The sequence below is a fragment of the Sinocyclocheilus grahami genome, unplaced genomic scaffold (assembly GCF_001515645.1).
Source record: "Sinocyclocheilus grahami isolate Dianchi unplaced genomic scaffold, SAMN03320097.WGS_v1.1 scaffold178.1, whole genome shotgun sequence".
NCBI classification, from domain to species: Eukaryota; Metazoa; Chordata; class Actinopteri; order Cypriniformes; family Cyprinidae; genus Sinocyclocheilus; species Sinocyclocheilus grahami.
Window position 1 is genome coordinate 2388640 of NW_015505357.1, and position 21434 is coordinate 2410073.

General features: G+C 39.2%; 1 protein-coding gene across 1 annotated transcript in view; it reads left to right on the plus strand.

The window, feature by feature from the left end:
- Positions 1 to 21434, plus strand: part of plxna2 (plexin A2) — a 223271-nt gene that overhangs the window by 22212 nt on the left and 179625 nt on the right. The window contains exons 2-4 of the mRNA XM_016283942.1: positions 10938 to 11475; positions 12217 to 13007; positions 17926 to 18108. Coding sequence (XP_016139428.1) covers positions 11064 to 11475; positions 12217 to 13007; positions 17926 to 18108 — 1386 coding nt within the window. The 5' untranslated portion in view covers positions 10938 to 11063. The remainder of the gene's footprint in view (positions 1 to 10937; positions 11476 to 12216; positions 13008 to 17925; positions 18109 to 21434) is intronic.

Here is a 21434-nt window from a genome sequence, read left to right on the forward strand (position 1 = left end):
TGAGAGAATATGCAGCCTCAGATGCCGAAAGCGCCGTCATTCCGTATTTACTTTCACTTTCTGCATAGCTGACTGGCATAACTCTTGCGCAAAGTGTGCAAACGCGTGCTTGTGTGATATCCATTGGCTCGACTTCATGGTTTAAAACAGAAATATTTCCAACATTGTGGCGTAACCAATTACCCCCCCCTCCATCGAAAACTTACCGAACCGTGACACCACTGTGTCGTATCGAACGGATCCGTGAATTTTGTGAACCGTTACACCCCTAATATATATATACATTTCATGCTTTTTTGGGGGCTTGGTTTGATTCCTGCTTATCACAAAGGCAGTTAAATACAATTATGATGTAAAAATACAATTTAAATAAATAAATATGTAATACATTTATTAAATAAATAACAATAAATATAATTATGATATAATAAATAAATAATTAAAAAAATTCTTATTTCCGTTTCCGCCACTGAATAAAAAAATTTACAAATTGTACTTTATCTCACAATTCGGACTTTTTTTTCTTTCGCAGTTGCGAGTTTACATATCACAATTCTGACTTTTTCTCAGAATTGCATGATGCAAGTTATAAAGTCCGAATTGCGAGATATAAACTTGCAATTCTGAGAAATAAAGTCGCAATTCTGAGAAATTATAGGTTTTTTCCCCACAATTCTGACTTTATTTCTTGCAATTTAGTTTATATCATGTAATTCTGAGAAAAAAGTCAGAATTGTGAGTTTATATCTCACAATTATTCTTTTTTTTCAGAATTGAGAGTTTATCTCTCACAATTCTGACTTTATAACTCGCAATTGTGAGTTTATATCTCACAATTCTGAGAAAAAAAAGTCAGAACTGCGATTTCTTCCACGAGAATGAGATTTTGGTCTTAAAGAAAATGAAGGCCTTTTTAGAACAGGGGGAAAATACTCCTTTTGATTTTGGGTTAAAATATGGCCTTGACCTGTTTTTGATGGGATTCAATAAAAAAGCCATACCCTGCATTGTTCACAACCTTGTTTTTTGTGCAGTCAAACCTTCCCATGACCCACACACTGGTTCGTCGATTGACTTGTGTGATTTAAAGAGTGTCCCTGACTTACTGAGCCAGGATAAGAAGCGACTATCATGGGGGTTCATTGGCATATCTCCATGCCTGTACTTCATGTGCGATAAATCAGCTGATATGCCGTGGATGCGGCTGTGTGGATGGACATTGACTGAGAGACATCAGTGGGCTGCTGGATCGAGAGCGCTGGTAAAAAATAGCCCCCCAGCCCTCTGTTTATTAATAAACGCCGCTCAGTGACAGCATATACTCAACAGATAGGATGTTCTTTACACCTGGGGAGAGCGTGACGGATGATCCGGCCAGTGCGGACTGCCATACTGCATACAGTTGTCATTCCCTGTGTAGACAGTAAAGCATTTCAATATGGCTTCCTAACATTCCATGCCTGAGCACAGAAAGCAATACACAGTAACGGCTCCATAAGACTATAATTAACAGAGAGATTTATGAAACCAAAGCAGTTATTTCAGCTGCATTTACATGATTTATTCAAGTGCTCGACAACAATGATGGCGTAAAATACATCGACTGCTGCAAATCTGTCCCTGTCTGTACCGTAAACTTCTGTAGTTAATGGTCCCACGCATGTATTAGTGGTCAGGAAGTACATTGTGGTTTTGCATAGACTGGAGGAGTCTGTAATATTTCTGAATGACATTTTAAATGCCATCTGCTGTCCTTATTGTTTGTTAAGCTACATGGCAGTGAGTTATCACAAAAAGGATTATGAAAGAGTATACTTTAGCTCCGCTGTCGCAGATTAACCTGGGACATTGTGGCCCCCTTTACTACTGGCCATTATGAGATGCTCTACTGCACAGGAACTGCATTAATTGGATTGGCATCTGATTGATTAGACAATAGTGAGTGAAGCAGAGTTTGTGAAATGGACGCTGGTCTACTACCTGCCATTGGACTCCATAACTGAAACCTCTTCTTGTACCTGTGTTGATTATGTTGAACCTTCAGTTCCGAGGTTGTGGGTTGGACAGTGGTTTGAATCTAGGCTGGAGTGGATAGATAGATAGATAGATAGATAGATAGATAGATAGATAGATAGATAGATAGATAGATAGATAGATAGATAGATAGATAGATAGATAGATAGATAGATAGATAGATTATTACTTACAAAGGTGTATTATGTAACATTAATTTTATGGGAAAATAAATAAATAAATATTGTATCATCATTATTATTATTATTATTACTTACAAAGGTGTATTATGTAACATTAATTTTATGGGATAGATAGATAGATAGATAGATAGATAGATAGATAGATAGATAGATAGATAGATAGATAGATAGATTATTACTTACAAAGGTGTATTATGTTACATTAATTTTATGGGCAAATAAATAAATATTGTATCATCATTATTATTATTATTATTACTTACAAAGGTGTATTATGTAACATTAATTTTATGGGAAAATAAATAAATAAATATTGTATCATCATTATTATTATTATTATTATTATAACTTACAAAGGTGTATTATGTTACATTAATTTCATGGGCAAATAAAAAAATAAAAAAATATAGTGTCATTATTATTATTATTTACAAAGGTCTATTCCATTTCATTAATTTATGAGCAAATAAATAATACTATTACTACTACTACTACTACTAATAATAATAATAATACTTATTATTATTATTATTATTAATATTTACAAAGGTCTATTTTTTCATCAATTTTATGGGCAAATAAATATATAATTAATTCAATAACTAAAAATGTTGTTGTATAAATAAATAAATAAATGTGGTAATAATACAAATACAGGTGCATCTCAATAAATTAGAATGTCATGGAAAAGTTCATTTATTTCAGTAATTCAACTCAAATTGTGAAACTTGTGTTCTAATAATAATAATAATAATTACATAGCACTCTACCAGTTAATTCATGCCCATTTATTTATTTTTTGAATAGTTACCAATAAGCTGGATAATGGCATCACTTGACCGCTACTTACTGAACACTGTCACATTTGCTTGAAATGCACACACACACACACACACATACACAAGTGTCATCTTCTGCGTGTGGCGTCCCTGTCGCCCTGCCGTCACTGCGGGATGAGTGTGTGTTTAAACCTCGCCGGCGCTATCTGTGCCTCCCGCTGTGTGTGGAGTAGCCAGGTGGTAGCTCTGAGTGGCTGTGCATACAGTCACTGTGTGATTAGCACGCTGGATCCCGTTGGCGAGCTCTTATTTGAAACAGTGGGAGCAGAATGGAGTGGATTATTCTGACAGGTGCCCTCTCATTTCCCTGAATATCTTATGTAATGCGTCGGATTTGAGAGCCACGCATCACGGCAGCAGCTTGAAGTAATATTATGCAGTTCAGTCATCTCCGTAACATTGCTGTCCGTCTATTTATGCCGTCTTTTTCCACAAACATTGTAAATCATCCTCACTTCCTCTTTCTCTATCTCACTGACTTTCTTTTTTTCAGTTCTCCATGCCAGGCCGTGTAAATCTGCCCCAGATAATAGTCTATGTGTGGGTGCCAGTTTTTGGAGTTGTGACTGCTGTTGTAACGGGTTGTTGCCCAGCTGGAGTAATGAATAGCTGGGCCTCTGCTGCCTCTCCCTCTCTCCTGGGTGCCAGAGCCTCATACGGCCCCATCTCCCTGCCAGCCAAAACCCAGAGACACACAAAGCTGAGGAACTCCTTCAGGAGAAATCCACTCCGTGGCATAATCCACATGAAGGTTATATTCGTTCTTCGACTTCTTTGAGTCTGTTCTGAGGATTTGATCAGATTTCATTGTGCTTTCTAAATAGGAGATAAGTAGGGGTTATTTGTTTTAAGCAGCCAGCTTTAGTGGCGTTTGAGAATGATTTAGGCTGATTATTAGATAGCGGCTCTGTTTCGCTGTGATGCGATCTGATTGGCTGTGGATTCAGATGTGATTTAGCTCATTGGCTAAATCTGTGGCTGGCTTTTGGCAGTGTGAGGCTTTGGTTTAACACTGACCCCAGTCTGGGGTGTTAGGATGTGGGCCTGAGAGAGTTTAACGTTCCCTTCTCACAGCTGGGAGCGCTGCTGTTTACGTAATCCAGCACTCGGCAAATCTCTGCCGTCCTCCTTTCTGCTGCAGGACACCTAATACTGCTCTCGCTCTGTCCTAACACCCGCGACTTGACCCTGGAATGTGAGAGATGGATAAGAAGGGGCAAGTAACAGTTGGATAGAGAGACTTTGATTGTAGTGATTTAAAAAGAATTTCAGGGCAAATATATTTTTGAAGATTAGAGATTATTTTGGAGAGATCAGAGACCAATGCTGTTACAGTAGTTTATAAAGTACTAAACCACCATTATGCTTTGTTCATTATCAATACAATATGATGTTGAATCAGCAATGACACTACCTCCATAAAAGTTAAAGGATGTTAAAGCTGGAACTTTTTGTATTTATTGATTTATTTATTTGTTTGTTTTAGAATTGATATTTGATGTTTTTTCTTGTATTATTTCTTTTTAATTCTTTGCATTCTTTGTTTAACATTTTTCTTTTATTTATTTGTATATTTAATTATACATTATTTATTAATTTATTATTTATGTTTGTTTTAATTCAATTGTAATAATTATTTTAAATTTTTGTTTCTTTTTCATTCATTCATATTTTATTTATTTGTTTATTTGAGTTAAACAGGGCTTGTGAACTTTCGATTCGTAGACTGTTTTTGTTGTGTTCAGTTTTGTTGAAAAACTTGCATCAACCATCCTGCAAATAAACAACTTCTGATGGAAACAATTGAGCTGAAAGAAGAAATTCTGAACAGACAGCAGCAGATTTCACTCGCTCGTTCATGTGCAACTCTTCGCCGTAATGATGACTTTCAAAACTCGCAGGCTGAAAAGCGTACACTGAGCTTCCTGATTGATAAACGAGCGTTGCGTCAATCAAAGCGCTTAATTAAATTCAAAACCGCAAAGCCGAGGGAGGTAGATCTGAATCCCGTGGCCTCTGGTGACATTTTCCGTTTGTGTCTCGTGTCTTTCCGAGGGCTCCCCGTCTCCCACTGCCGCCCTTTACAATTCAGATTTATGGAAATAAGCCTTAATAGAAACCTGTGCCAAGCTTGACAGACAGCTCTGATGAGAAGTGCTTCCTGTGTGTGTGTGTGTGTGTGTGTGTGTAAATCTTTAAGCAGATTGCCAGTTGTGGTAATAGGTGTGAGGCCCAGACACTGTTGGAGTGTGTGTAAAGAAGTGTGTGATTTCAAACAAGCTCCTGTTTGTGTGCACGTCTGTGTTTGTTAGCCGAGGAGGTGGCGACTGTGGGAGGGAGAACAAAATGCATTAGAATAACAATAATATTATAATCTCCCCTCAGCGGAGTCGCGGGACTGTGTTGGGAGCAAAAGAGGGAGTTTATTTTCACAGAGTGGAAGTGTGGAGAATGCGGGGATGTCGCAGCAGGTTGCGGGTGAAAGGCAGAGATTAGATCCGCACACTCTTGTTTGTATTTGGGGATAAGAGCGCCTGCTGACGGCTGCTAATTCTGATGTCATGTTGACATGTCTTTTTCTGTGGGAAATAACAATGTGTGAGGAATTTAATAGACTTTCATATGCTTCAGTCAGACTGTATCACTCAGTGTCCTGGTGAGAGACAGACCGAGATAATAGCGGGGAAACTGGTCTCTAAAAAGTTGCCTGAGGATCGAATTGTCTAGCATGCACATTGTGTAGCTGACCGCACAGTACAAAAGTTCAACACTAGAGTCGTGCTAATTAGGACTGTGCCTTTTAGTGGTTTTGACATTTGCATAATGAATACACTGTTTACTAATGGGCATCCTGATGCAATTCCTCCCTTAAAATTGGCCTGGTGGTTTTTAAATACTGACCAGTTAGAATGAGACCTAGGCTTCCTCTACTTTTTGAGTTGATATGGTAATAAGAAGCTGGCTGATTGGCCAGGTAAATGTGACATCATCGATTTAAAGCCTTTTAGCCTCTTAAAGTCAACATGATACTGGATTTACAACCAATTTCGCTTAAGTAATATGACATTTTTACTATTTAACAAGATACTTATCGTGTGTGCACACCAAAAGCAAACTTAATTATTCGCGTGAGTAGATTACATAGTCAATGCAAAGATGCGCAGAGTGATGCGAATTGCCACGAATGCGTGCCTCAATCACGTCTTCTGCGCAAGTTGAAAAATTTCAGCTCGAGCGGAAAATCGCGCAAGCCAATCAGCGAAGAGCTTATTGACACACGTCCGGTTTGACACGTCCAGTTGAATCAGAAAATGGAGGAGAGCATTACTCAAAATTTTTATTCATGAGCGACACGAAAAACATCTTGTGAGTAATCAAGAGAGAAAAAAACTACTTTAATCCACAAAAAATGGATTTCATAGTCAAAAGTGTTTTTTTGTTGTTGTTTATTTACTTTTAAAATAAATAAATACATTTTATTTGTGTGTTTTTGTTTTGTGTATTGGTTTGTTTTGTTGTGTTTTATGTTATGTGTTTTATATTATTTCATTTTGTTGTGTTTTATTTAGTTTAATATTATATTATTTTAGTTTTGTTTATTGTTTTATTTTATTTAGTTTGATAGTTGGAGGGGACAGCTGAAAAGGAGAGTTACTTCAGAGGCCAAGCAAGTATTTACATTTGGATAAAAGATTGCAAAATACAACTTTTATAACGTCATAATAACTTCATAATAACATGCACCAACAAATCATTCACAATAAGACCAGAAACGTCTATTTAAAAAATAAATAGGGTCCATTTGTATTTCATGTTGACTTTGAGTAAAAGTAAATAAATACAGTTGCTGTTTGCTTTTTTTGCTAGTAATTTTGCAATTTGCACTTAAAAATCTTGTTTTTTTCCAATACCCGGCCAATAGTTCCGTGGAAGAAGAGTACAAAAGTGCCTGAGTAGGCGAGAGAAGACCAACAGGAAGCCATGTGGTCAGTGAGAGTGTAATCTGTCCCACTTCACACTGTGTCATTTCCCTATGGGGGAATGGATGCACTCAGCAGTGGGAGCTGGCACAGAGAGAGAAGCAGCCATTACTGGCGCAGCCGGAGCTCCCGCAGAGACAAAAGAAATTATAAATATCACTACACTGCCACGACACCCTGCTCTCACAAAGCCTCTCATTATCACCACCAGAGAATGTCAGGGAAGAAATAAAGACTAATGGACTAACCTCTCCTACTAATCGTTTTTTAGACGCACTCCCACAAAGTGCTGCTTCCCTCAAGGAAAATTAGACTTTCTATTTTTAACCTGCTAAAAAATGGCAACAGAGATAAGATTCTTCGCTGCCGAGCGATCGGCCTTTTCAAATGCAGCAACTTTTCAAACTTCGGTTTCTTTTTCTGCTTGATCTTGTCTGCTTAAATAACTTTCATTTCTGTGCCCGTATGACTATTGGTATTTATTTAACCATTTAGATTACATGCTCAAAGATTAGTCGTTATTAGGAATGATGGATTAATCCCAGGCATGAAATTCCAAAGTGTCATTTTTTTCCTATTGCACAACAATTAATAGGATTTTCCGCCATAACGGGATTGTGGTTTAGGTTCTTTATCTGAAGCAGTACAATAGCTGTAAATATTAATTTAAAAGATCAAACAACTTGGGTTTTATTGTTAAGTAGCTTATAAAAGGAGGGAAAATATGTCACGGCACACGGGAAGGCGGGAGGGGGTTCTTTGCACTCGTATCCATAGCTTGAGCCCTTGAGCCGGGCTCTCTATACAGAGATCAGCCCTCAGAGCTTAAAATTACCCTTCTGTCCATTGAAACTGTTCGCCTGTGCTTTGAATTGTGGGTAGAGTCTGCAATGAATCATAACATATGCTCTATGCCAATGCTAATATAAAGTATGGCTCATACTTCCAGAGATTAGGAAGCTACCGCAATGTCCCTGGCAGGAATCTGATCATTATATTAGCACATACTCTATAGATGAGAGAATTGCACAGAGTTAGTCAAGGCCACTGTGTGTTTATACAGCACTAACATGTGGTTTGTTTTGCCTTAGTGTTCATTAAGGAAAACAACAGTTTTCCTGTACAATAATCACAGCCTCAGCGCTGACTGGAATGCAGCGGTTTTCCTGTTCATTCAGTCTGTACGCTCACATTTAGCCCCGCATTGAAATCCAAGGCCGTGTATTCGGATATAATGCACTAGAAAATTCCATGACCCCCTTTTTGGAGCTTTATCCAGTTGGATACCGCAGTGTAAAAGATACCAATGTGGCCTGAAAAATCAGCTCTGTGCCTGTGCACATTTCAGCAGAGGAATATTTTAGAAGCATAGCCTTGAATTCGCCATGGTTCACAAGAGATTAGTGGTGCTAAGTTTGGATCCCATCTGAACAGCATTGTATCCCGGAGGTCAGTTTAATGTAAATGTGATGAGAGGATTATAACCCAGGGATGGATTTTCACATGATAAAATGACACTCGGTGGAACCATGTGCTGATGCTCAGTCAGATGGAACTGAAATAACAGTCAGGGGCTCGGTGGAGTACTAGTGATGGGTTCTTTGTTAGAAATCAAGTGCTTTAAATCCAAATTGTACCTGTGCTAAAGTATACTGGATTTCAAAATTGTGGTAAACTCTGTGCTGTTTTTTGGGGGGAAATCTGCCAAACATGGTAAAATTAAAAAAAAAAATAATATATTAATTATTATTGCATTTAATGTAATTTATATTTTGTTTTTAATATTTTAATTAAATTATTAAAATAGTATTCCCTAGAGTGCAGTAACTGTCTTTGTATGGGACTTACTAATGCAGGTGCAAATCTGCTACAAATCAAACCAGAGACAGAGGCAGGGCATTGGAATAAAAGCAGTCTCTTGTGGTTGTGAGGTCATAATGGATATGCTAATGAGGCAACTGTTACCATTCCATTGGTGCACTGTACGGTTGTGAATCACTGTCATAGTGAAATACAGCTCTTGCCAAAATGCCCGGGCTGTTGTCTTCACAATACAGATGCCTGTTCTGACAAACCTACCTAAATCGCGCCATTATTGCTATAGGCTCTGGTGTGACGAACCCGTGATTCACAGGTGCAAACATTGACATGGTAATCTCTTCCGAGAGCCAAGTCTAAAGGACTGACTTCAAACAATAAAAGGAAGCTAAGAGGCGAATCAGTCTCATCTATTCAATTCTTTGGCCAGGCTGCATAATAAGCAGTGTCCTGTCAGGCGTTGCAGAAAAAAGGGGAAAAAACACAAAGCATAATAAACAAAGCCCCTATTACTTCTGTTCCTGAACTTTGAACAGTCGTTATTTACACCATTCGGTTCCCTCTTCAGTGCAGCTGTCGCTACGACATAAAAGAGAGACGCGCACTCGCTCCGAGCCAGCAGTTAGCAGGGAACAGATGAAAAAGGGACTAGGGAAATAGAGGGGGGGGGGGGGGGGGGCTGAGCTAGGAGGACAGCTAAGCTAGGATATTAGCACTCTGTTATATGTAAGTGAAGTACTGTTTATAATTCTGCACATGCCATTTACCTTTGATCACTTTGTCCCTTTAGCCTCTACGTTTAAGTCACGAAGCGACAAACAATAGCTTCTATATCTTGACATGTTCGAGCACACTAGCAAAGCCCTGTTCACTTAAACTCATCACCATGTTTCGTCTAATTACAATTGTTGGACTGCTTTGCTTAATCCTATGTGATTCTCTGATGTGCAGGCATTGCCTACATTTGTTAGCCTTCTTGGACCACCTAGCACTGATAATGCATGCAAATCAAATGGAAGGAAAAAATAGGCACAGAAATATGGTGAATGTGTTCGGACAGTGTAGATTGTATATCTCTAATGGCTGCCTTATTCGTTTAGGGATGATTGCTCTGGTGCCAATGATTAATCCCTCCAGGACTTAATGGTGTCAAAGGAATACAAAAAAGGAAAGAGAGAAAAACAGACGAACAGAATTGGAAAGCATAATTAATGGATTCAGATCCTGTTAAACAGCCCCCTTACAGAGCAGATAGTAAAAACAGGGTGCATGGAACTGGCACCCAATTTGTTCACACTTTGTTGAAGTAATAAGATCCAGGCCTCCCTCGTGCAGTGGATTGGATAATTAACTCCCTGGGATAAATGCAGAAGAAAGGGGGCCCCCCTTTTGATTTATCATATGGGGGAGATGACGCTATACCGGCCTTTGCAAACTGCTATTACATAAATTGCTTTTTTTCCTCAATGTACTTTTTTCACTGACAAACTAGGTTGGGAAGTGTAGATAATAAGAAAGAAGCAAATGCCAAGAAACGAGAGGGTGATGTTAAAATTTGTCATAAAGGAAAGCTCTTAAGCGCACTTTTCTTGACATAAATGCATTACTCAAAAAATGAAATGGTTCCGCAGCTAAAAGAAGAATACTTCTAAAATGATTTGTCAGACCTATTCAGACATGCTCTTGCTACAGTTCCTTTTTTTTTTTGATGTTAGATCTTGTAATTGACAAAACAGGCGCTTCTCTAGAGACCTCTGACTGAATGCCGTTCTTAGAAACTGCTGTCTCAGAGAACCAGCAAACAGCGTGACTCAGGTCATACTAATTTCCATTGCTACGATGTGCTTCACCTTCCTGCTTTGTGTAATCCTGCGCAACAATTCCTTTGGAATGTGAAGATAAACCTTTCCTGCCATTGTCCCTTAGAGAAGCCGCCCCCCTCTTGGGTTAGTAGACACATTCCTTCAAAGAAGGGCCTTGGTTTAGTGAATGAGGTGCAATTTCCATGGTCTGTTTCCTTTTGCATGTTTAGATGTTCTGATGCTGATTTATGTACTCATTACTCTTGCTCTTCTCTCTTTCAGAAAAATGTGAAGACCCTGGTGAGGCACTGGACCATAGAGTTAGCCTTTAGACTACGAGGACGAAGGTTAAGCCTTCTGATACTTCTTTAAAGTCTTCATTTTCTAACCTGTCAGGTCCCTCTGACCATGGAGGGACAGCAGGATTCAAAGAGGACTTTGAAACAAAGCCCTGGATGTGGTTCCAAATTGTCCTTTACGTGTTGGTTGTTAGTCTTAATCTTGCCTGTAGTGTCGTGTGAACAGTCCTTTACAACGTTTCACCCTGAGCGACGAGAATGGGCTTTCAACCACATGACGGTTCACAAGACGACAGGAGCACTCTACATTGGTGCTGTCAACCGCGTCTACAAGTTATCAAGCAACCTGACACTCCTAGTATCCCATGATACTGGTCCAGAAGATGACAACAAGGCCTGCTACCCTCCACTTATCGTTCAGCCTTGCACCGAACCTCTGGTTTCTACCAACAACATCAACAAACTCTTACTCATCGACTACTCTCAGAACCGACTACTTGCCTGCGGAAGCCTCTACCAAGGTGTCTGCAAACTGCTACGGTTGGACGTGGAGAGAAGAGGTGATTGTGCTCGTGAAGGTGAGGCCTAAAAGCCAGAAGGCTGCAAAAAGTTGCTTGCTTTGCAAATGCCAGATAACACCTCCAGGGGAATGTGCTTTGCACCTCCAGCATGTACGAAGTCACACAAAAGAGCAGTGTGAAGGACAAAAGCAACCCTGGGACTGGGTTTTACAACTCCATGCTAATATACTGCACTTAAGAACTGAGCTAGGAGGACAGCTAAGATAGGATATTAGCACTCTGTTATATGTAAGTGAAGTACTGTTTATAATTCTGCACATGCCATTTACCTTTGATCACTTTGTCCCTTTAGCCTCTACGTTCAAGTCACGAAGCGACAAACAATAGCTTCTATATCTTGACATGTTCGAGCACACTAGCAAAGCCCTGTTCACTTAAACTCATCACCATGTTTCGTCTAATTACAATTGTTGGACTGCTTTGCTTAATCCTATGTGATTCTCTGATGTGCAGGCATTGCCTACATTTGTTAGCCTTCTTGGACCACCTAGCACTGATAATGCATGCAAATCAAATGGAAGGAAAAAATAGGCACAGAAATATGGTGAATGTGTTCGGACAGTGTAGATTGTATATCTCTAATGGCTACCGAACCTCTGGTTTCTACCAACAACATCAACAAACTCTTACTCATCGACTACTCTCAGAACCGACTACTTGCCTGCGGAAGCCTCTACCAAGGTGTCTGCAAACTGCTACGGTTGGACGACCTCTTCATCCTGGTGGAGCCCTCTCATAAAAAGGAGCATTACCTCTCCAGTGTCAACCAGACGGGCACCATGTATGGAGTCATCGTGCCCTCACAGGGCAAGGATGGAACCCTCTTCATTGGTACAGCTGTGGATGGGAAGCAAGACTACTTTCCAACCATCTCAAGTCGGAAGCTTCCTCGTGACCCGGAATCTTCAGCTATGCTGGACTACGAGCTACACACTGACTTTGTTTCATCACTCATCAAGATTCCCTCCGACACCTTGGCGTTGGTCTCTCATTTCGACATCTACTACATCTATGGTTTTGCCAGTGGCAATTTCGTCTACTTCCTGACCGTGCAACCGGAGACGCCTGAGAACAGCATGTCTTCCAGCGGGCCCTCAAATGACCTGTTTTATACCTCTCGAATCGTCAGACTCTGCAAAGATGACCACAAATTCCACTCCTATGTGTCATTGCCTATTGGTTGTGTCCGAAATAGAATTGAGTACCGCCTTCTACAAGCAGCCTACCTGGGCAAACCTGGACGAGTGCTTGCAGCATCCCTTAACATAAGCGCTCAAGACGATGTGCTCTTTGCTGTCTTTTCCAAAGGTCAAAAACAGTACCACCATCCACCTGACGACTCGGCCCTCTGCGTCTTCAGCATCCGGGACATCAATGCACGGATCAAGGAGCGTATGCAGTCCTGCTATCAAGGAGAGGGGAACTTGGAGCTCAACTGGCTGTTGGGAAAGGATGTACCTTGTACCAAAGCGGTAAGAAACCTTTTTTGTTATTACTAGCCACAGCAGCTAGCTTACTAATTAGCTTGTTAAACCAGCTTTGAATGTGAAGCCTTGTTAGATGTAGTATCTGAAACCCTAATCATGGAAGCTCTTTCCAAATTGTACTACTTTAATTGAGCTTGTTGTGCGCATGGATTATGTAAAAGCTTTATATTGAGTTCTCTGCCTTTGAATGTTGTTTTCTTGGTGCAATATACATTTTCACTCTATGAAACTGACAGTTCCCATGCCTGCTTCTGCTGACTAGAAAATCTCAGTAGATCAAAACAGTCAGAAGGGGAATTGTTACTAATTTTATGTTTTCTTTGGAATAAAGATAGGATCTGCATCTTAATGTTTATGTTGCCGGTTGGTGTTCTTGCATATCCTATTTCATTCTTAAGAGTGTAAGAGGATACTATCCAAGCAATCTTGTTGACACCGCAACCTACAGGATTGAATGTCAGACATGGTTAGGGTTAGTCTAAGCATGAAAGCACACCCCCAAAAATCCCATAAAATGATTTCTAGTCTAATTTTTTCAGTGTTATTACCCTATGTAGACACTCTAGAAAAATCTAGAAATCAAAGAACCAGATTAATTGTTCAGGGCTTACTTACCAGTCAGTTTTTAAAATATGTAGTTTTAAACATCCCTAAATTCTTCCAAATAAAGGAGGATGTGAAAAGAAGTCACATAGTGTTTTCTTTGTTCTTTACTAGTCTTGCTCCCAAAAGACCACAGTTTTTGCTGTTTAACCGGGGGTGTAAACAAACTGAATTAGAGGCACTAATAATTCTCTGTGCATATGTTTATTTACAGGTTACCACACTGACAATTGGTGTGTCGATGCTATTATAAATATATATGAATGTGTGTATGTTTTTATGGCTGTCAGTGATTGTTTTGCAATGTGTGTGCATGAAGTTTAAGAGAGAGTCTTAATGATAAACTATTGCTACGTGGTTTTCTCCAGGGCATCCTTTATTAGCTTCAGTAAATTCGCCATTAGCATGATGTCAGAGGTGATTGTCACTTTGAGGAAAACATTATTGAGTGTCTGAGCAGGGTGGTCTTCATAGTAGCAGACTCCACTCTGGCCCCAAGGACCCTAGAGGATCGCCTGTCTGACCCCAGGGGGGCCATCAGTGGCTTATGATGTCAGCCAGCCCTCCTCCATGTTTTTCTAGGCCTCATTAAAAACATTGCACTAGAAACCTCCTGCGTCTTCTCTCCTGGTACTAGAGGAATCCTGGTACTATAGGAGGAGGTCTGCGATATAAAAACATGAAGATATATGTTCTGTAAAACCTCCTCAGTCGATGCCGTTCAATAAATCTATGGTATTATGCAGGTAGAATTTTAGCGTTTAGCATAGCGAAGTCTGTGAGCCCACACAAATCACCACAACTCATCACCCTCTTGCTGCCACAAAGCTTATTTTTAACTCCCGTTTCATGACCAGTAGGAGCATGAAAATATTTTTACAGTGAAATAATCCTCCTCAGACTTTTTCGTTTGCTATTCAAGCTCGTTTTACCTAAAAAAAAATACTGCTAGAAATCCCCTACCGTGATGTTTTTGTTTAATTTCCTGTCAGTTAGGCCTATTTTAGGCTGTTTTTGATCACTGGAAACATGGCCTCTGCGCAGACTTCAGTCTAGTTCCTTCGGCTCCAGTGTCTCTGCTGAATTACAGAGAAAGTGAAATTTAGAGACACACATGGTGATAGAAGGAGGAAGAGAAGTCATAAGCCGAGAAGGCCGAATTAAAGATTTATCACAGATCCCAGCTTCCAACTGCCTGGCCAACCTGCTTGCTGCTTCACATCCATCCCTTTGATGCTATTCACTCATTCAGCCGGTGTTACGTTTCATCAGGCTGCCTGATCAAGCCTATCGCAGTACCAGTTTCAACAATGATCTAAGGAGGACATTCTATTGATCAGGTGGCTTCCAAAGGGACGACCCTTGTCCTGATTTGTGTATGGGACAATAACCCCCTACCTGAAACAGCAGTCAAGGGAAATGGGTTCCAGTGATAAGCATAATGGTTGCCGTTTGAATCGAATCAGACACTTTAGATAGATTCCAAACAAAGGGCACATAAAAAAATGTATGCTGAATGTTCAAAAGCAATGTTTTTGGTTTGTTTTAGTTTTTTGTGTGCGTGTTTTGTCTTGTGTTTTTTGTTTGTGTTTTGTTTGTTTTGTGTGGTTTTTGTTTTGTTTTGTGTTTTTGTGCTTTTATTTATTTTTTTGCTTGTTTTGTGTTTTGTTTTTTTGTGTTGTATTGTTTTGTTTTGTTTTTTGCTTTGTTTTGCATGTTTTACATGGTCCGATTACTGTTTTCCCTCTAACTGAACAAAATTTATAGAATGTAGTACTCAATAAAAATGAATCATATTTATCATATTGATTGGTTATTCAATTCTATGCATATAGAAATATAAGTTCTGCTACATTAGCTCGAATCAAACTGATATATTTTAAGTAGCAAAATTTATTATGCCATCTTTGCCAGATTTCATTTGTGATTGATGCTATTACAATATAAGACCAGAATCATTTTCTCTAAATTAGCATAATACTTGCAAGACTAGAACATAGCTGCCCTAGGGCATTACCAAGATGAATGCAGAGTGGACCAACTTAAAAAGGACTTTGCATACAAACATTGAAATAATGTAGTCAAAGGCCAACTGTTTTTGAGGAACAGATCTGAAAATCTCTAAGGCAGTTATTTTTGGACTGGAAAATATAAGAAAACACGATGAGGAAGGGCTGGAACGAGATCTGCCGAGTTTGAGGCATTTACATCCCTGCTTTATTGCCGTCCCCCAGCTTGTGAAGGGCTGGGAGGCTGTAAAGATTTTATAGCGTGAGCCTGTAGTCGAGCAGGCTGATATTAAAGGGCTGCGGAGTGTTAGAGACGAGCAGTGCCGCATTCAGCATCATGACCGAGCACACAGTATCCATCCCTCTTACTCTACATGGCACTTTGAGGCCAGTGTCAGTCACAAACTCAGATGACCTGAATCTAAGAGCCGCCGAGTGTTGTAACTAGCCGCCCAAACTCAAATGGGGATTGATAGTGGCCCATGCATGCATGTGACATGAAAAATGGGCCATAGACCTTCCCATTACATTGTAAATGTTTACAAGTTTCAGTCTCTTCAGTTTAAGTTGGTGTGTATGTGTGTGTCTGAGAGAGAGCAGGAGATGCAGGGTGAGAGCAATAGAGATCGAGCAAGGGGAAAAATATGGGTTTGTTTTGTGGTGAACACACATTTTACACTCTGACTAGTTTATTTGTCTACTAACAGTATCCAAAAATTGATATACATGGAGAACCATAGGTTTCTGTACATTTTCAGTCATTTCCAGTAGTGTAATTTCCAAATCTTTAGACTTTATCTTGCTAAGACTAATAGCTATCATTATACAGTATGTGTCACAAATACAACCAATAAATAATAATTTTTACTTTGTTGCTTAAATTGACAAAATTACAACAATTGAAATTGCACACTAAAAATATTATGATAATCATATTTATATTAACTTGTTAATGTAAACAAGTACACCCCTGGAAATGACACAACAACTGAGAGACAATTTAAAAAAAACATAGCAGAAATAAAGGCGGAATGGTAAAAAAAAGTTTTGTAAACTGTTTAAAAAAAAAGAAGAAAAAAGTTATAGTTTACAAGTATCAATAAAAACCCCAGCAACATAAAAGTGCCGAAACGTATAAAAACACTAGATGACTATATCATTTAAATCATCTGTATAGATGTTGTTTTCGGCTGGTGTGGTGTGTAAGTGTGTGTGAATGTGCTTTAGTCCCCAGCCGGGGTGAGCTACACTATTCTCATAGCACAGGGTAATAAACAGTCAGAGAGCCCGGCAGGACTCAACAGAGCAGAGCGGGAACATGTCTGCCCAGCTGAACAGAAAACCAAGCGTCTGGCTGGGGAAGCCACACTCAATGGTCCGTTTACTGTCTCCCCTCAGAAACTGAACAAGAGTCAGTATTCTCTGGTCTGCTCTGCAAACCCAAACTACCAGCTGGTTGGGTGTCACTTGATAGTGTGATACACTAGTAAAACTGAATCCCACGCTAACCGTAAAACCTGTAAATGTCAGAGAATTTTTAAATAGTGATTTCCATGTTTTAAAAAGTCTTGGAAAATTCATAGTGAATGTAAAGTACTGTTCAAAAGTTTGGGGTCGGTAAGATTTATGAAATGCTTTTGAAAGAAGTCTCTTATACTCACTAAGGTTGCAATTATTTGATTAAAAATACAAAACAATGTAATTTACTCCTGTAATGGCAAATCTGAATTTTCAGTGGCCATTCCTCCAGTCTTCAGTGTCACATGATCCTTCAGAAATCATCCGACAGAAATGCGTCCTTGCTGAAAAAAGAACATTTTAAGCTTGTGTGTGTATACTCTAGGTTTGATCTTTAAAAAATGAATTTGTACAATTATTCAACAGTAACTCCAAATACCTAAAAAAAAAAATTTGTAGACAGTAAAAAAAATGTACACAGTGTGTAAATAAAAAATAAATTTAAAAAAATGACAAATCTTCACAGTATATAATTTCAGCATTTTTGTGTGCTAGTTTGTAAAAATTTACAGTTTTGTCCAACTGTACCTTTTTTGTATCAAAAATGGTGCAAATCGACCTTCAGTGTTCCCTAATTCCACTTCACTTGACAGCAAAGCAACCAGCTGATGTTGGATCGGTTAATGTGATTTGCTTACAAAGTGCTTCGCTGTATTAAAATCAGTGCAACCTTTTCACCCTCCTACTGATGTCTGTATAAACAACCAAACTGACCTTGACTTTTTGATTCAAAGCAAACTGCTGACTCTCGGTTGACCTTTCTCCTCCTGTAGCCTGTCCCTATTGATGACTCCTTCTGCGGTTTGGACATCAACCAGCCCCTTGGCGGCTCTCAGCTGGTGACCGGACACACGCTTTATACGGAAAGCCGTGATCGCATGACCTCGGTGACCTCCTACGTCTATAATGGCTACTGTGTGGCTTTCGTCGGCACCAAGAGTGGACGGCTGAAGAAGGTGAGTCTTGAGTGCAGTTCTTTTTTTTTGTGGACTGTTGTGGCTCTGAGAAGCTGAGATGTGTACAGAATTGGACGTGTTGGAGTTAAGTGAAGAAGTTGTAGACCTTTCACCTCAGATACAGGCAAACGTTTTTGTTCGCAAACAGTGTGTCACGTTAGTTATCAATGGTGTCTTCTGGAGCACTGCTTTGAACTGCTCTACTGGCCTCATTTAAAAGTATGGATGGAAAAGAGGGAACCAGAAACTTTTTGACTAAATATTTAATACCTTTTTGTAGGATTCTTCTGGTTCTGTTCACTTTCCCGACCATAATGGGCAGCTTAAAGTGACCTCAGGGGTTCCTGTCTGCCTCCCCAGTATATTAATTTTAATAGAATGTCTTCTCAGCCAAACCCATGGAAAGGATGTTAGACACAAGAGGTCAGACACTGTTACGGTTATCATATGCGTAATTAGAATCTCTTTCAGATAAAGGGCATAAAGATCGTGCATATCGTCGCCCTAGTGGCCAGAAAAGATAATGAAACATACCGATATTATTACCCTAGATGGAAATACTGAGTGTCTCTGCAAACCCTGAGAATTCGGTCACATCTGCACAAGGCGTAACAGTGTCGAGGAGGAGGATGAGACGGCCTTATGAGAGCCTGTGTGTTTTGGAAAAGGTTAGGTTCCTATCGCAGCCCCAAAAAGTGTGTCTCTTGGAGGATACACAGAAGAGCCTAGAGAGCTTAGAAAGCTGGGATTTGTGAGATGCTTTGTTTTGTGTCCATGAGCCTTTTTCCCTGCTGTGCAACTCTAAGAATCTGGCTTCTGTGTTCCAGCTAGGGCTGGATGATAATTTGGATGTTTACTGAACATTCACCATATATTGTTTGTGAGTTCGCCAGTGGTATTAAATTAAGCAGTATCATGGATATTGCGATGATTTAAATGCGCTTTTTATGTCGCCATGAAGTTTCGTAATGATCATGTAGTTTTGTGATGCTCTCTTGTCTCTCTCTTGGCCAGTATGAACATTTTTTAGAAGGAATGCTTTAATATACAGATTTCAGAAGCAAAACTGGAGCTTGTTAGTTCACATAGAGACTGTTCATTTAACCAAACAAAGCACTGATTCAATGATTTGCTTGCGTGGTATTTTTTATATATTAAATGTCTAATTTAAATATATGTAGGTAAATATTAATCTAATGTAAGTAAATATTAAAACATTTAATTACTATGTGTATTAGTAATTTTTAGGATTTTTACTGTATGTATACTACAATCAAAACATTTATATAGAATTTCTATAACATAATTGATAAAAATATTAATAATGATGATAACAATAAGAAGAAATATGTATTTTTAAATACATTTTAAATACAGTTAATGAAAATAACAACAACAAATATTTTAATATGAAATAGTGCTGTCAAAATCGATTAATCGCATCCAAAATAAAGGTTTATGTGTGTGTACTGTGTATATATTTAGGTTATATTTATATATAAATACACACACACATGTATATTTAAGATATATAATATATTACTAATACAAATCATATATAAATAGATTTTTACTTTATGCTACAATTTAGATGTTTTTATATAATTTTTTTTATTATTATTCAATTATTTGTAAATTGTTACACATTATACATGTATCTGTGTATATGTAAACATAATCTTTTATTTTGAATGCAATTAATCGTGATTATTTGATTTGACAGCACTAATATCAATATATCACTCTTTAAATTAAGTTTAAAAGTATAATTTCCACTATTAGCTATATGACCTAGCTAGGATTGGGCAATGTCTACCAAATTGGCATCGGACGATGTGTACAGTGAAACATCGCGATGGACGATGACATCTTTGGGGGAGGGGGGGTGGGGGGGAGCCAGCAGGAATACGTATTTAGAAAGGCACGGAAAAACAAACGGAAAACAAATAACGATTGCTAACAGTTGACTGTTACATTACAGTACTACATTAATTCCGTATTACACGTAATTTTCTTTCGGAGCACGGTATTGGGATGCGGCGGATTGCGAGGTGGGGGGGCGTATGGGGATGGCGATGCTGGCTCAACGTCGTGATGTCTATCAGCCATCAGCGATGGAAGATGGCATTGTCTATCGGCCCAACCCTAGACCTAGCCCTAGTTGCAGCCATGTTGATGTTACAGGAGTTTGATGCTCTATAGGCAATATACTGTTGTACAGGGGTGAGTGGTTGCGCCTCATCCTTTGAAGAATGAAGTCGGTTGCATGATCAACCTATTCCTGCCCTCCTCTTGCAACAAGAGGGGGAGGGAACGAGAGAAAAAGAGAGAACGCGTAGCACAGCAGCAGCAAGAGAAGGGAAGAGACTGATGAAATGTGAAATTTAGCTCAGCTGAAGAAACCGGGCTTGCACTGCTGCCTGTAATTGGATTGGCTCCTTTCCCAAAGAGCAAACCCACCACTCTCTATTGCCACTTTCTCTTTTTCTCTCCCTCCCTCTTGCTCGCTCTCACACACATACACCAATTCCCCATCCAATCGACACAGTCCCCTGCCGTACCCTCCCTCGCTCCAAGCAGAAGTTCCATGCTGGTTGAGCTCTCTTTCTCTCTCTCTCGGTATCCTGGTAAAGCAGATATAGTGACTCTTGCAGCATTGGCTCTTGTAGCTGGACTAGTAGATGGACACACAAGTTGAGGAAAAAGCCCTTTGAATGAATTAATGAAAGCAGACCCGGGGGTGCTATTGTCCATATTCCATCAAGCTGCTGTAGGTTAAACAGTTCTAGCATTAGTCATTTTCACACTCCTTTTCTGTAACTGTTTTAGGGTGAATGAAATATTGGAGAGTGTTGAATGTAAGCAACATTAACAGCCATCCACTGGACTCCGAGATTGATTAATAGCATGCAGGATTCTGAAAACACCATAATTGTTTGTACTAAGAATGTAACGGCATACATTTTGGTCAATGCAGATAACACTGAATATTTAAATGTAATGACTGATGAATGATAAAGTATGATGGTCAATATTGGAAATGTATACTGATTTGCATTTGTACTAAATAGGGATGTTCATTTCGGTTAGGTTAGTTTTTTCCTAACCGACAACCGACGCTAGTCATCCGATTGTTAACCGTTAACCGACAAGATTATTTTAAATTAAAATTGAATTAAATTAGAAAGGATATGTGTCTGTGACCCGTTAAAAATAATAACATTTGTTTCCTGGCGATTAATTTTACATGCTCAAAAAGCAGCAAACAACAGAACATGAGGATTCACATGGTCTTCATATCAGATCACGCACCTGCAGCGCTTCTG